The sequence below is a fragment of the Gadus chalcogrammus genome, chromosome 4, assembly GCF_026213295.1.
Source record: "Gadus chalcogrammus isolate NIFS_2021 chromosome 4, NIFS_Gcha_1.0, whole genome shotgun sequence".
Lineage (NCBI taxonomy): Eukaryota > Metazoa > Chordata > Actinopteri > Gadiformes > Gadidae > Gadus > Gadus chalcogrammus.
Genome location: NC_079415.1, coordinates 23487317 through 23502066, shown reverse-complemented (window position 1 = coordinate 23502066; position 14750 = coordinate 23487317). Strand labels below are relative to the sequence as shown.

Below are 14750 nucleotides of genomic sequence, written 5' to 3'. Positions count from 1 at the left end.
GCACTGTATCCTGTGATAGTCCTTTGCATTTTTCTACTTCTGCTAGTCTCGTTTCAATTAAAGCCAATGTCTGTTTCAGTCTGTGCATTTCCCAGTCTCCGTGCCTGAGATATCCGAATACAGAGGCATGTTGGCGATAGGAAAGTCCAAGGCTTTTTCTGCGGTCTGATCCGGGAGTAAAAAGTGCCAAAATGTATTGTTGAATCGAGCGATTGAGGACGATGGAAACAAACTACATACTGTTAGGTAAATAAAATAAGATAAAGTAGAATTAAGTATTTTTTTCCAATGCCTAGCGGAGCTTCGGGAAACATGACCTCTCTCTCTCTGCTCTCTGCTCTCTCTCTCTTTTCTTTAAAAAGAAACCAAGAAAGTCAAAGTAGCTGTTTTATTAAAGCCTACCAAAAAGTAGTCCCTCCTGGCTGCCGCTATGCATCGACGGTCACTATGCAACACACTTTAGCGTCCCTCCGAGAGAAGGCTCCGATAGAGCGGTTCGCCGGCAATTTATCCTATGGAGCAGTTCACTCGCCGATTTTAGGCTTCAGTGAACTGTGCTATTGCTTTTATACAACTGTTAAAATTATGGCAAAATGACTCCACACACACACACACACACTAGTAAAAATACGGTTGTATTCTTTGACACCTTCCACTTCAAGGCGCGGAGTGATACTTTCACAAAATGATTGGGCGTCATAGCAGTTATGTATAGGCTCATTATACAACAGTTAGGAACCAATCAGATCGCTGGATTCAGGCCCCCCGTTGTATAATTACTGTTATACAACTGTTACTGTTTCAATGTGACCCAGACCATATTTCTCATTTAACAACATGTGTATCTTATAATGGTTGCAGGGCAGAGCAATTATATTCAATGGCTTAAAACAAACCCATCTGTAAAGATCAGTGAATGCATAGAAATCAATGACAAGTGGTGTAGATGGTTTTCCCTCTGTGCAAGGTCATTAGCCCAAGTCCTACCAAAAAATTACGACTGTAATAGCAGATGTTGAAGTTGTTAAATCGTTAACTAACAATTTGTATGGAACAATCGGTTAAGGTAAGTTAAGTGCTTGAGTCTCGACACTATAGAGAATGTGTAGCGCGCAACTTGAATAAGCCATGTGCGATTTTAACAGGGCTCCAGCACAACTTTCCTTATCAGGTGCAGCCTCAGGTAGCCTAGGACCATTCATACAGGAGCAAGCGAGAACGTTACCTTTTTCTGTCCTTGGGAAACGAAAAGACGGACAATCCGTTTCCACTGTTACTGCAGTTTATCATTTCACATTTACGAGGCATTTCTTTTTTAAACTATCTTTATTTTCGAAAAATAGACAATGACAGATTAAATGATATTGAGCGGGACATTGACTGTATTATTTAAGGTGGTCATACCGTACCTACCATGTATATAACAAATTGAACACAAGAAATGGAAGAAATTCCATTTATGCCCATGTACTTTCACCATACGTAACTATACAACAAATAAAAGGGCCTGCAGGAAAATATAAATACAGTACGCAAAAATTAACTTTGACGGAAAGTCCTCCTTAAGATAAAGTTTCTGATTGTGCTACAGCTTCAGATGCCGTCAAGAAAGGTCTCTGGTCGTAATCAGTCGCAAGTCCGTCCCTGACCAATCAGCATTCATTAGCAGAATGCTAGCGTGTACGGCCAACAACGGCCCAAACTGTAAGAAATCGAAAGGACATAAGTACTCATTCATTCGACTTTTGAACTATAATCTATATTGAACTTGCGGAATCTACAATAAAATTTGCGATATTTCAACGACAAGCAGGTGAAAGAGACATATTTAGCCGTCTAGCCCCATAGACTCCCATTCAATCTGGAGTCGCCCGCGATCACCCCCAGTGGATGTCTGATGGAACTACAACCAAGATCGGTACAATGGGGCTTATAGGAAGTGCCCAGGCTCTTCGTAGACGGGCTCTGATATTAACTAGATGCCTCGTCCTCTCTGCTGGCCAATGGAGTCGAACGTCACCACTGGCGGCCATCTTACCACAGTAAGCTGCTCACCATAACATTGTGTTGGTAGTGGTACATGTACTTTTAAATAACCATAACTTGCTAATTTTTCAACCGATTTCAAACGGTTTGGTTGTATAAAACGTCATGAGATGTAGTTATGACACTGCATACTTTCGATAGAATAATGAAAAATAGAATAATGTTCTAAAATAGGTACAATATCATAATCACGTTAACGTTTGTATTAAACCAAACCGTTTGTAAATCGGTTGAAAATTTAGCAAGTTATGGTTATTTAAAAGGACATGTACCACTACCAAAACAATGTTATGGGTGAGCAGCTTACTGTGGTAAGATGGCCGCCTATTTTTAGTTTAGTTTAGTTTATTCATGCTAAGGTGCAGGACAATACAAGAGCACAACATAATACATGCATCGTACAACATGCATTTACAACAACAAAGATGGCAGCATGAAAAGGCGATCCCTAAGAAGCAAGAAATGCTTGTAGCGGGGACCCGTGACCCCCCCACACACACACACACACACACACACACACACACACACACACCCACACCCACACCCACACACACACTCACATCCATAGCCTCATCCCAGGCACACACTTCCACAGGGAACACGACACATACATCTCGCAGACACACTGACAACACTAGGTTGTAACAATACATTCCACCACCGTCATATGTAGGTGGATAACAGCTTCTTTTTTAGATTTTTTTGAAAGCCAGAAGGACGGGGACCATTTTTATGAAGCGTTCAGCTATTCCATATCTGTGGTCCCCTGGAAACAATATCAGGCTAGTTAGACATTCAGTTTCCGTAATCACTGTTTGCCAGTAATCAAATGTTTTTCTGGGATAGTGTGTGTGCAGTGGACGAGAGATAGGTACAAGCTCACATCGGCCGGGCGTTCATATTATGTACCACTGGTAACATGTGCATGCATTGTGATAGGTGTTGAATTCAGGAAAGACCTGAGGAGACCATAGAGTGGAACAGTGACGGCAGTTGGAGAATTGATTTTGACCTGATATTGCACGATAATCTTTTTCTGACAGGACTGTAACTTTAAAAGATGACTAGGATCTGTATTGCACCAGAGATATTGCAGCTGGTGAATTGGGGTTCAAACAGATTTTAACAGTGTAAGGAGTGTGAAAGTGGGAGGACAAGTCTTATTTGAAAACAAAAGTCTGACCATATTTGGAAAGTTTATTAATAATTGTATGAGTGTGGTCTTTAAATTGATAAATTCATCGAGTTCTACACCCAAAAACTAGTTGTGGATTTACTCTTTTCAATGACATGGCCATTGAGTTAGAGGACAGGCATTTTCCAGCCTACTTGTATTGTTTGTGGAGGACCTGAAAGAGTATAATGTAGTTAGTTTATTGATATTTCGTGATAATTTGTTGGTGCTAACTGTAACCAAGTGTGCCACTTTTAACAGATCCATGTTTGTCAGGTTCCTGCAGACAAGAATATTTTTTGTGAGCAATGATCAAGTTGGTATCATCTGCAAAATAACACTTTATGAAAGGCATCAGAGTACATAGGTCTAGGTCATGATATAAAGGTGTGAACAGGATAGGTCCGAGAATGGAACCCTGGGGGACCCCAAGATGTGAAGCCGTTTTCCAGTGTACTGATCTGGATGGTCATTTATACGAACATGCTCTCTATTCTGGAGATAGCTCTTGAAACCATCTCCATAGCTGTGCCATCTGATCCCATAATGCTGTAGCTTGCCAAATAGATATTGAAATCGATAGTACTCGAATGCTTTCGATAAATCCAGAAATATCCCAATAGCCTGTTTGTTGTTGTCTATGGCATGCTTTGTGTCTTGAAGCCGTACTGAGAGGGGACAAGTATGTTATGTTTATCAAGGTAGCCACTCAGCCTCTTGTGCACTACCTTCTCAAATACCTTAGAGAGTGTAGGCATGATTGATATGGGTCTATAGTTGTTTGTCATTTTTATCTCCTGATTTATAGATGGGAATGATTGGTGCGTTTTTTGGAAAAGTTTTGGTATATCCCATAGAGCACAGGAGAAGGTTTACACAAGTAAGCAAGTGGCTCTAGGATGAATTTAGATGCCTTAAGATAACACTACTTATTTAAATCATCTCCTGATGTCTTGAGTTTTTCATCTTCCAAATGACGTTACGGATTTCATTTTGATCTGTTGGGTGCATGAAGAATGAGTTTGGGTACTCCCCATATAGATATTAGGTAAAGGACGCTCCCAGGGGTGGGCTAATTTTGCTAGCTAGATTCTCTCCAATGGAGACAAAATTGTTATTAAAACGGTTTGCAAGGTCATCTTGACCAGAAGAGCTACCAGTGTCAGGGAGAACTGAGTCTTTCCTGCTCTATTGAGAACCTGCCACGTTTTCTTGGAATCCCCCAGAGATCGTTTGAGGCAGTCGGTGTAATGCTCTCTTTTACTTTTCCGGATGATATGTGTGAGTTTGTTCCTAAATTTGGGGTAATTTTCCTTGTTAGTATCATTAGGGTCCTTTATGTAGCATTTATAGAGTTTATTTTTGTGGTTGATAGATTTTAAGATACACTGTGTCAGCCATGGCTTATGGACTTTAGTACTGCTTACAACCGTCTTTTCAGGGATGGTACAATGGATAGAATCAGTTATGATATCAGTAAGGGAATTGTATGCAGAATCGGGATCACTGGAGTGATAAATAGCGTCCCAATTTTTGTTTTGTAGATTTTGGCAAAGTTGGTTTATTGTTCTTTCATTTATGGTTTTAACTTTTGTTTTCTGGGTTGGAATTAAATGTTTGGTCATTAGATCAATGGATACCAGAACAGGAAAGTGGTCAGAAATGTCGGAGATGATTACTCCAGATGTTAAGCTCGTAATTGGTATGTTGGTGATAATATTATCGATGATGGTCTTAGTATATTGTGGGACTCTGGTAAAAGTCTTAACAGTAGGAAAGAAGGAATATGTGTGTAGGGTGTTAATGAACTCCAATTACATATTTCTTGGTATTACTAGTCTTGATCTCAATGAATAGAGAGTCTGAGAGACCATCATCGATAATCAAATCCTCACACACTCTAGCGTTGAGCTTGGACCTCACATAAAAACAAACACCACCTCCAATTTTATCTGATCTATTTTTGTTGATGAGTCTGTATCCCTCAATGTTTAGAGATTCTATGTGTGATCTCTCATTCAGCCATGTCTCACTACAGCCCACCACATCAAATCCATGGTCAGTAATAGTTCTGAAGAGGGAAACTAAATCATTGTGATGTTTTTGCAGTGGCTTCTAGTGTTAACTGGAGACCAGAGAGAAGTTATTATTGTTAAGGATGTGTTTCATCATGGTCGGGAGAGTTAGCTTTTTGCAGTTTTAAACTAGTCGCACATAGTCAAACCCAAGGATGCGCTATCATCGCTATTTTTTCAGTCAGTATTCACATCCCATAGAGCCATAGGTATCGCAACCACGTGTATCTAAGGCTATGCTATAAGGGCCACAGAGTGCAAAAGGGTGGAGTCATATGATCCTCCGCTAGGGATAGCCTTGACCGAGGATAGATGTCCAGGGGGTGGTAAAGGAGCGGGCAGTACAGAAGACTAGGGCATCGCACCACTGGTATTAGCTCGCAACGTCAAGTCAGTAGTTATGACCACATTCCATTTATCGTCCAAGGTGTAATGTCAAGTGTGAGAATCACAAGGCATTCACTGACCAATAGTCCATACTTTTCAGCGCTTGCAATAACTTGTGCAGAAACTACGCCCACGACAATTACACATAACACCACATTAAGCACACACTCATACCCCCACACCTCAGGACTATGGATGTGGTACACAAGCACGGTACACTAAGGTCATGAAAATCAGAATCCCTTCCAATAACTCTAGAGTGGTAAATAGTGTCTTAAAGTTGTTTTCAAGAACTGTCAGTTAACCCTCTAAGCTCAGGGGCACCGGAAACCCCCAGGTGGTCCTCTGATTTCTCAGGGGTTTTCTGGTAATTCTCATGCTGGGTGTCTTTAGCTTTCAGACTGTTTACTCCTGGTGGGCTGTTAGTCGTCCCCAGTGTTGCACTTGCTCCAGTTTGAGACTTGGATTCCTTTGTTGTTGACTTTTCCCTGTCTGTTGAGAAAGCCTCCCTGGTTCTTAACATCCACTATGTTCAGCAACAACTGTGTCAGCACCTTCTTCTTTGCTGGTGTAGGCTACTGCTTGATTCAGAATTACTGAGTCTTGGTATCTCTTGAATCTCTTTGTCCTGTACGGCTTTTCTGATTTTGATGATAGGATATCGCTAAATGCGGAGTATATACGACTGTTTGTTGTACTTACAAAGAGTTTGGTCGAGTCGTTGACGGTTTGGCCTGGTGTCCCTTTTGACAATTTTGTTCCGTCTTCCCTCGTTAATTTTCTATGGTCACGTTCTATACGCCACCGTAAGGCATCTAGTTAATATATATATATCTATGCGGAAAGTGTCCTTCGATCCACCACTATTCACGATCTCAGCACCAGTTTTTGAGTACGACATCCGGGAGTGCACATTGAATGTAGACCCCTTCTTTATCACTTCGTCGCCGGATCTGAAATTGGCGGAACGTACTACGTACTCAAAATTTGGCTAGTAAGTAAGGATAGTACGGGTATTGGAACACGGAGGTGGAAAGGCACTTTTGTCCAGGGCATAATGTGCATTTCACGATTACACTCATTCCAATAATTTCTTAGAGGGTAAAGTAATGGCTATACTTCCATTTAAAGAAGGCTATTTTTGGATTATTTGGGCAAGCCATTCCTGCTTCTCGTTGACTCAATGTGTAAACAACACCCGACCAACTCTACCTCTGATTGGCTTACCGTGAAATTGAACTCGACCTCAGCCAATCGTCATCATTAATGCGATTGTCTTGTTCCTAATAACCAAGGAAGAAAAGTAAAGAGAGATAGAGAGAGTAGTAACACCCTTATTTAGAACGACCTTATTCCCATCACTGATCAAGAGAGTGAGAGAGAGAGAGAAGCAATTGCAAAACTGAAAATTGGCATATTTTATTTGTGTATGTAGTTTACTATTATTTCGGGAGAGTCTCAAAGATCTACCAGTCGGTGCTTCCCTCTGGTGCAACATTTCTTAGTTACTTAAATAAATTTTCATTTTTGACTTTTTACCTCTGTCCTAACAATAATCTGAAACGATATTTTTGTTTTTAACCCTGAAACTATGTTTTTTATCAATTATTCGGACATGATATCATGTTACCATAAAATGTTGCATGCTGATGCTCTTTCTGACGCCAACAAAAATATTTTCTGGACTAAAATCGATTGAATAATTAACTAAATCGGAATCAATATATTTTAAATGAATCAAGGGAATGATCTTCTTTGAGTATCATCACAGTTGCGAATCATGGGCTTTTAGTGTACATCGTTTTTTTCTTTATAAATATTCTCTTAATCCCTTTATTCAATACTTTTGACTCTAGAGCTTCTGTAACAAGTCAACATCCCCGTTGGGGGATTTCTAAAGTGCTTCTCCTCCTTATTATCCCCTAGAACGACCTGATGGATGTGGTAGCGAGCATTGAGCTCTCCAAGAAGACCGTGAGGAGGATCAGAATCAACTTCCTCTTCGCCCTCATGTATAACCTGCTGGGGATTCCCATCGCTGCAGGTGATGTACACACGCACACACACACACAAACACAAACGCATTCGTACACACAAGCACACGCACTCGTCGTAAATGATTGTGTCAAACATGTCTAGTGAGAATAATTCAAACTAATATCAACCCAATTGTATTGACCTGGGGAGTGACCTTCAAAGCTAACACAAACAAATGGATGCACTGCGCCCTTTTCAGACAACACATCTGAATGAATTGTGGAGTAGAACACCTTATCACCTATAGCCTCCAGGAGCCTCATCTCCCTAGGTTTCCGGGTGCCTCATTAATGCCTCTGGTAGTCTACGCTGCATGCCCCAGGTGTGTTCATGCCGGCAGGCCTGGTGCTGCAACCCTGGATGGGCTCGGCCGCGATGGCCGCCTCCTCCGTGTCCGTGGTTCTGTCTTCTCTGCTGCTGAGAACGTGAGTATGTGTGAAGACCTCCACTTACGCTATCACCCTCCCACCACTCCTACTTATTCAATTGGGATATGAACTAGCATCACAAACACGCCGGGCTAATGGGGACTGAACTGTGTGGTGGTGGCGCAAGAGTTCATTTTTCCGACATCTTAGAAACAGTACCCCCTGTTTTGGTTCTGGTGCAAATTATGGGGAATTTCAAAATAATTACCCGTCAATGCCATGTTACCATAATTGTGTCCATTAAAGGTCCCATGACATGCTATTTTATGTATTCTTTAACATTGGTATTAGTGGGCAACTAACACAGTATTCAAAGACGTTCCCGAAATTCTGCCGTGGTGCAGAGTTACAGCCACTCCGAGCCAGTCGCACATTGAGCTTTCCCCAAATGCTCTGTTTTGGTGTCTGTAGCTATAATGCAAATGAGGAGGCGCGAGGCGGGTCAAGGAGGAGGGTGGGGGTGTGGCCCTGAGCAGCTTGCGGCCACGGTACCATGCGCTCTGTTTACAGTGGATGTATCACAATGGCGAGGCGCACACAGCCTTTAGCCGTGTTCTGTAAATATTCTAGAACACACGGGCGTCATAGAGCTCTATATCTAAATATTATCATATAGCCTACATAGATATCTATATCATATAATATATATCACGGCCAAAAGCTGTGTGAGCCGATACAACCCAGTCGCCAAGAAAAAACGTCAGTGGTGTACGTTTCCATGAACACTGGATACGTAGCATTTCAACGTAAAAATAGCGTGTTATACCTACAGTATCCACGTGTGCCGCTGTGGAGGCGGGTTTCGGGGTTTGGGTTTCACGGCTTTCGCGGCAAATTGTGGACACGATTGTTTAGGGGGGGGGGGGGGGGGAGACTGTTGTTGACCGGGGGGGGGGGGGGGGGGGGGGGGGGGGGGGGGGGGGGGGGGGGGGGGCGGGGGGGGGGGGGGGGGGGGGGGGGACACGTTTGTTGGGGGGACGACGACACACGATTGTGGGGGGGGGGGGGGGGGGAGACACGTTAGTTGAAGGGGGGGGGGGGGGGGGGTGGGGGGTGGGGACACACTTTTGTTGAGGGGGGGGACACTTTGTAGGGGGGTGGGGCACGCTCGACAACGAGAGTTGGTTTTTATTGAACACTCGACAACGAGAGTTGGTTTTTAATGAACGAGACTTCAACACGGAACAGCTGCTCGAAACGATGGTCACGTCACTCGCGTGACGGTGTCGACAATAATGAACACACGAACAATGTTTAGAACAACACACAACCACATAACATCCCGAACCCATTAACCCCACTTAATCCTAACAACAAAACAAGTTAACAAAAGCCCCATTTGTCAACTGAGAACCCCAATTCCCAGAATCCCCCGCGGCTCCGGAACACGGCGTAGCTTATATTAATCTTTATTATCTGAATGGGAAATGCAATATTTTAGGACAGATACACCATTAAACGCGTTTCTAATGACATTTCTAGCGAGAAATGTACATTTCCTTACATAATCTTCAGCAGTGCTTGGTCTGCTCTGTTTAGTTTTTATAGTATAGGAAGTTGATCGGCTCGCTCGCAATGTTTCCACGACGTCACGGTCTTTCGCTAAACTAGGGCAGCGACGTGCTTCCGGCTTTTGTGTACTTAAACTGTTCTATGTAAACCTTTTAAGATCTCATCTGTTAGAAACACGTATATCTGAGGCCAACCCCGGCCAATATCATTACACCTCCGTTGCAGTGTACGTTTCGTGAACACTGGATTACGTCGCATTTCAACATAAAATTGCGTGTTATACACACACACTACACGCCACGGCACATTGCACAGACACACACACACACAAGCTAACACACGCACGCCCAGACCCACAGAACGCACAGACACCACAGACACAGACCACACGACACACACACACCCACACATGACGCCCACACACACCCACGCACACGGTGCATTTCGCTGCTAATAAACACAACAAAAAAATATTCCCTCAATATTATACTTTCAAAACGTTGGCCAAATGGCCAATAATATTCTTTTTTTTTGGGATGCTTCCTAGGACATTTGTGGGTGGATTTTGAACGGTATGTGGGGGGACGTTTTTTGCAGGACCTGGCAACCCTGCGCTGTTGCCCGAGATCTGGATCCACCCCGGCGTGGTGCCTGTTCTCCTTTTGATCATTTTGACCCAGACTTCTGGTGGGAATAGCCTGAATCAGCATTCATTAGTCAATCAGAAGCATGTACAATTTCTTTCCGGTGGGGTGTAATGAGGACGAACTAAGGTGTCCTTCAGCATCTACGCTTCCAGGCGATGCAACGGTGCCACACTAGCAATGAGCATTTTACTGGTAGTAATTAGCGTCTAAATTGGATGCCTTAATCAATACTGTAGCAGCTATTGATTTGCTTCCCGATAAGATTTGGCACAAATGACATGTTATTTAAGCTCTACACGTTGAGCTGAGTCCAATTACCAAGAACGACAGCTCTAGCTAATGGTAACATGTATTTTACATGGTACACCTAGGTCTAGGACATGATCTCGGTGTAGCAAGAGGCCGAGCTTGATCTCATTGGACTCAGCTTAACGTGTAGATGCTAATTAACATGTAATTTGTCAAAAATCTCCATCGGGAAGCAAATCTATAGCTGGTCATTATTGATAAAGGCCTCCAAAATCGACAGCTAATTACTACCCCAAACATATTCAAATATGATCATGTTGCACTGTTGCAATCGTCTCGAAACGTAGATGTCAAAGGACACCTTGTTTGCTCTGTTGCACCACCGGGAACATATTTTCATACTTCTAATGGATTGATTCATATTTTAAGGTTCTCGGAGTGAGACTTTAAGTGCAGCAGAAGTGTTGAGACGAAAGATGATATCAAGAGATTTATAGAATATTCCCATTCACATTATTATCTTCGTCGTAACATCCGACCAAACATCCTTCACATTCACAGAGCGAAGATTATGAAAGTCCAGGCTCAGCAAGTGCTCCATCTCGTTGCATCTGCACCCAGCGGCTCGCTTGCAAGATTTTGGCCTGAAGTTCTTCCCAGACCAACACCCTAGCCATCCAACATGCATATCTAGAATCAGGCCTCTCTTTAATAATGACAAAAAGTTATGAGAGAAACACACATTAACTTTTGTTATCTCATAAGCGGCGTGGTGCCGGCTCCTTTTGACCTTTTGACCCCCGACTTCAAAAACGTGGCCACAGGCCAGCTGCGTCTACACACCTTTAGCCACAAATGTACACCTCCATCCCACAAAAAATGGGGACTAGAAACTAACCTCTGTCTTATGTACATTTACTGTACTGTTGGAGGTCACGCCCCTTTGCCGACCTTTTCGAGATAGCTAGGGATGCTAAAATGTTTACACACATTTCCCGGGTCCCCGTGTACGACATATCCGAGATTTGGAGTTCTAGCCCTTAGAGAAAAAAGTTTTCCCAAATGGAGTGTCATTTGGACAAAGCCCCTCAGAAGTGTAGCCTGCAAGACCTAATGGTTCAGAATGTGGTGGAAAAACAGTTTTTGAGATAGGAAGGTCCTACCGCCCTGAAATTTTAATACCTTATTCTAGGGCCTAACTGGGACCTCCGCACCGAAACTTGGCCCGGTCGGACCCCGAGGGGAGGAAGGGGGGGCCCTTCCTGCCCGAGACTCAAAAACTTTTTTTCCACCACATTCTGAACCATTAGGTCTCGCAGGCAACACTTCTGAAGGGGCTTTGTCCAAATGACAGTCCATTTGGGAAAACTTTTTTTCTCTATGGGCTAGAACTACAAATCTTGCATATGTCGTTCTCGGGGCCCCGGGAAATGTGTGTCAACATTTTAGCATCCCTAGCTATCTCGAAAAGGCTGGAAAAGGGGCGTGACCTCCAACAGTACAGTCAATGTACATAAGACAGAGGTTAGTTTCTAGGCCCCATTTTTTGCGGGATGGAGGTGTACATTTGTGGCTTAATGTGTGTAGACACCGCTGGCCTGTGGTCACGTCTTTGAAGTCTGGGGTCAAAAGGTCAAAAGGAGCCGGCACCACGCCGCTTATGAGATAACAAAAAGTGAATCTGTATTTCTCTCATTACATTTTGTCATTATTGAAGAGAGGCCTGATTCTCAGATATGCATATTGGACTGTTAGGGTATAGGTCTGGGAAGAACTTCAGGCCAAAATCTTGCAAGCGAGCCGCTGGGTGCAGGTGCAACGAGATGGAGCACTTGCTGAGCCTGGACTTTCATAATCTTCGCTCTGTGAATGTAAAGGATGTTTGGTCGGATGTTACGACGAAGAATCATAATGTGAATGGGAATATTCTATAAATCTCTTGATATCATCTTTCGTCTCAACACTTCTGCTGCAGCCACTTAAAGTCTCACTCCGAGAACCTTGAAATATGAATCAATCCATTAGAAGTATGAAAATATGTTCCCGGTGGTGCAACAGAGCAAACAAGGTGTCCTTGACATCTACGTTTCGAGACGATTGCAAACAGTGCCACACATGATCATATTTGAATATGTTCGGGGTAGTAATTAGCTGTCGAGTTGGAGGCCTTTATCAATAATGACCAGCTATAGATTTGCCTTCCCGATGGAGATTTTTGACAAATTACATGTTCAGTAGCATCTACACCGTTAAGCTGAGTCCCAATGAGATCAAGCTCGGTCGGCCTCTGCTACACCGAGATCATGTCCTTAGACCTAGGTTTACCATGTCAATACATGTTACCATTAGCTAGAGTGTCGTTCTCTTTGGGTCTTGGCTCAGCTCAACGTGTAGATGCTAAATAACATGTCATTTGTGACAAATCTTTATCGGGAAGCCAAATCAATAGCTGCTCAGTATTGATTAAGGACTCCAATTTCGACAGCTAATTACTAACATTAAACATGTTCGATATGCTCATAGTGTGGCACACCGTTGCAATCGCCTGGAAGCGTAGATGCTGAGGACACCTTGTTCGTCCTCTTACCCACCGGAAATATATTTACATGCTTCTGATTGACTAATGAATTGATTCAGCTATTCCCCCAGAAGTCTGGGGTCAAAAGGTCAAAAGGAGACAGCACCACGCCGGGGTGGATCCAGATCTCGGGCACAGCGCAGGGTTGCCAGGTCCTGCAAAAAACGTGCCCCCCACATACCGTTCAAAATCCACCCAAAATGTCCTGGAAGCATCCCAAAAAAAAAAGATATTATTGGCCATTTTGGCCAACGTTTTGAAAGTAATAATATTTGAGGGAATATTTTTTTGTTGTTGTTTTAGCAGCGAAATGCACCGTGTGCGTGTGTGCGTGTGTGTGTGTGTGTGTGTGTGTCTGTGTCTGTGTCTGTGTGTCTGTGCGTGCGTGTGTGTGCTTGTGTGTGCTTGTGTGTGTGTGTGTCTGTGCATGTGCGTGCGTGTGTGTGTGTGTATAACACGCTATTTTATGTTGAAATGCGACGTAATCCAGTGTTCACGAAACGTACACTGTCAACGTAGGTCTGTTTTTGGCGACTGGGTTGGCTCTCAGATATACGTTGTTTCTAACAAGATGATATCATTAAAGTTACATAAAGTAACAGTTTAATAACACAAACCGTCAGGAAGCACGTGAGCTGCTAGTTTAGCGAAAGCAACCTGACGTCGTTGAAACATGCGAGCGAGCCGATCACTCCTAATAACTATAAAACTAAAGATCAGACACAATCACTGACTGAAGATTATGCAATTAAAAAGTATATTTCTCGCTAGAAATGTTATTAGAAACACGTTTAACGGTGAATCGGTCCTAAATATTGCATTTCCCCTTCAGATAATAAAGATTAATAAAGATCATACACATTCACTGACTGAAGAGTATGTAAGGGGAAAATGTACATTCTCCGCTAGAAATGTCATTAGAAACGCGTTTAATGGTGTATCTGTCCTAAATATATTGCATTTCCCATTCAGATAATGAAAGATTAATATAAGCTACGCCGTGTTCCGGAGCCGCGGGGGATTCTGGGAATTGGGGTTCTCAGTTGACAAATGGGGCTTTTGTTAACTTGTTTTGTTGTTAGGATTAAGTGGGGTTAATGGGTTCGGGATGTTATGTGGTTGTGTGTTGTTCTATTAACATTGTCCGTTGTTGTTCATTATTGTCGACACCGTCACCGAGAGTGACGTGACCATCGTTTCGCGCAGCTGTTCCGTGTTGAAGTCTCGTTCAATAAAAACCCAACTCTCGTTTGTCGAGCGTTCAATAAAAACCAACTCTCGTTGTCGAGCGTGCCCCCCCCCCCTACAAACGTGTCTCACCCCCCTCAACAAACGTGTCCCCCCCCCCCCCCTTCAACTAACGTGTCGTCGTCGTCCCCCCCCCCCCCCACAATCGTGTGTCGTCCCCCCCCCTCAACAAACGTGTCTCCCCCCCCCCCCCTCCCCGGTCAACAACAGTCTCCCCCCCCCCCCCTAAACAATCGTGTCCACAATTTGCCGCGAAAGCCGTGAAACCAAACCCCGAAACCCGCCTCCACAGCGGCACACGTGGATACTGTAGGTATAACACGCTATTTTTTACGTTGAAATGCTACGTATCCAGTGTTCATGGAAACG

At 43.4% G+C, this 14750-nt stretch overlaps 1 protein-coding gene across 2 annotated transcripts in view; it reads left to right on the top strand.

Annotated features, from left to right (window-relative positions):
- The window catches only part of LOC130381208 (copper-transporting ATPase 2-like), a 104686-nt gene that overhangs the window by 71745 nt on the left and 18191 nt on the right, over positions 1 to 14750 (top strand). For both annotated transcript variants that reach the window (XM_056588680.1, XM_056588679.1), the window contains 2 exons: positions 7609 to 7726; positions 8042 to 8144. In XM_056588680.1, the coding sequence (XP_056444655.1) occupies positions 7609 to 7726; positions 8042 to 8144 (221 nt within the window). The remainder of the gene's footprint in view (positions 1 to 7608; positions 7727 to 8041; positions 8145 to 14750) is intronic.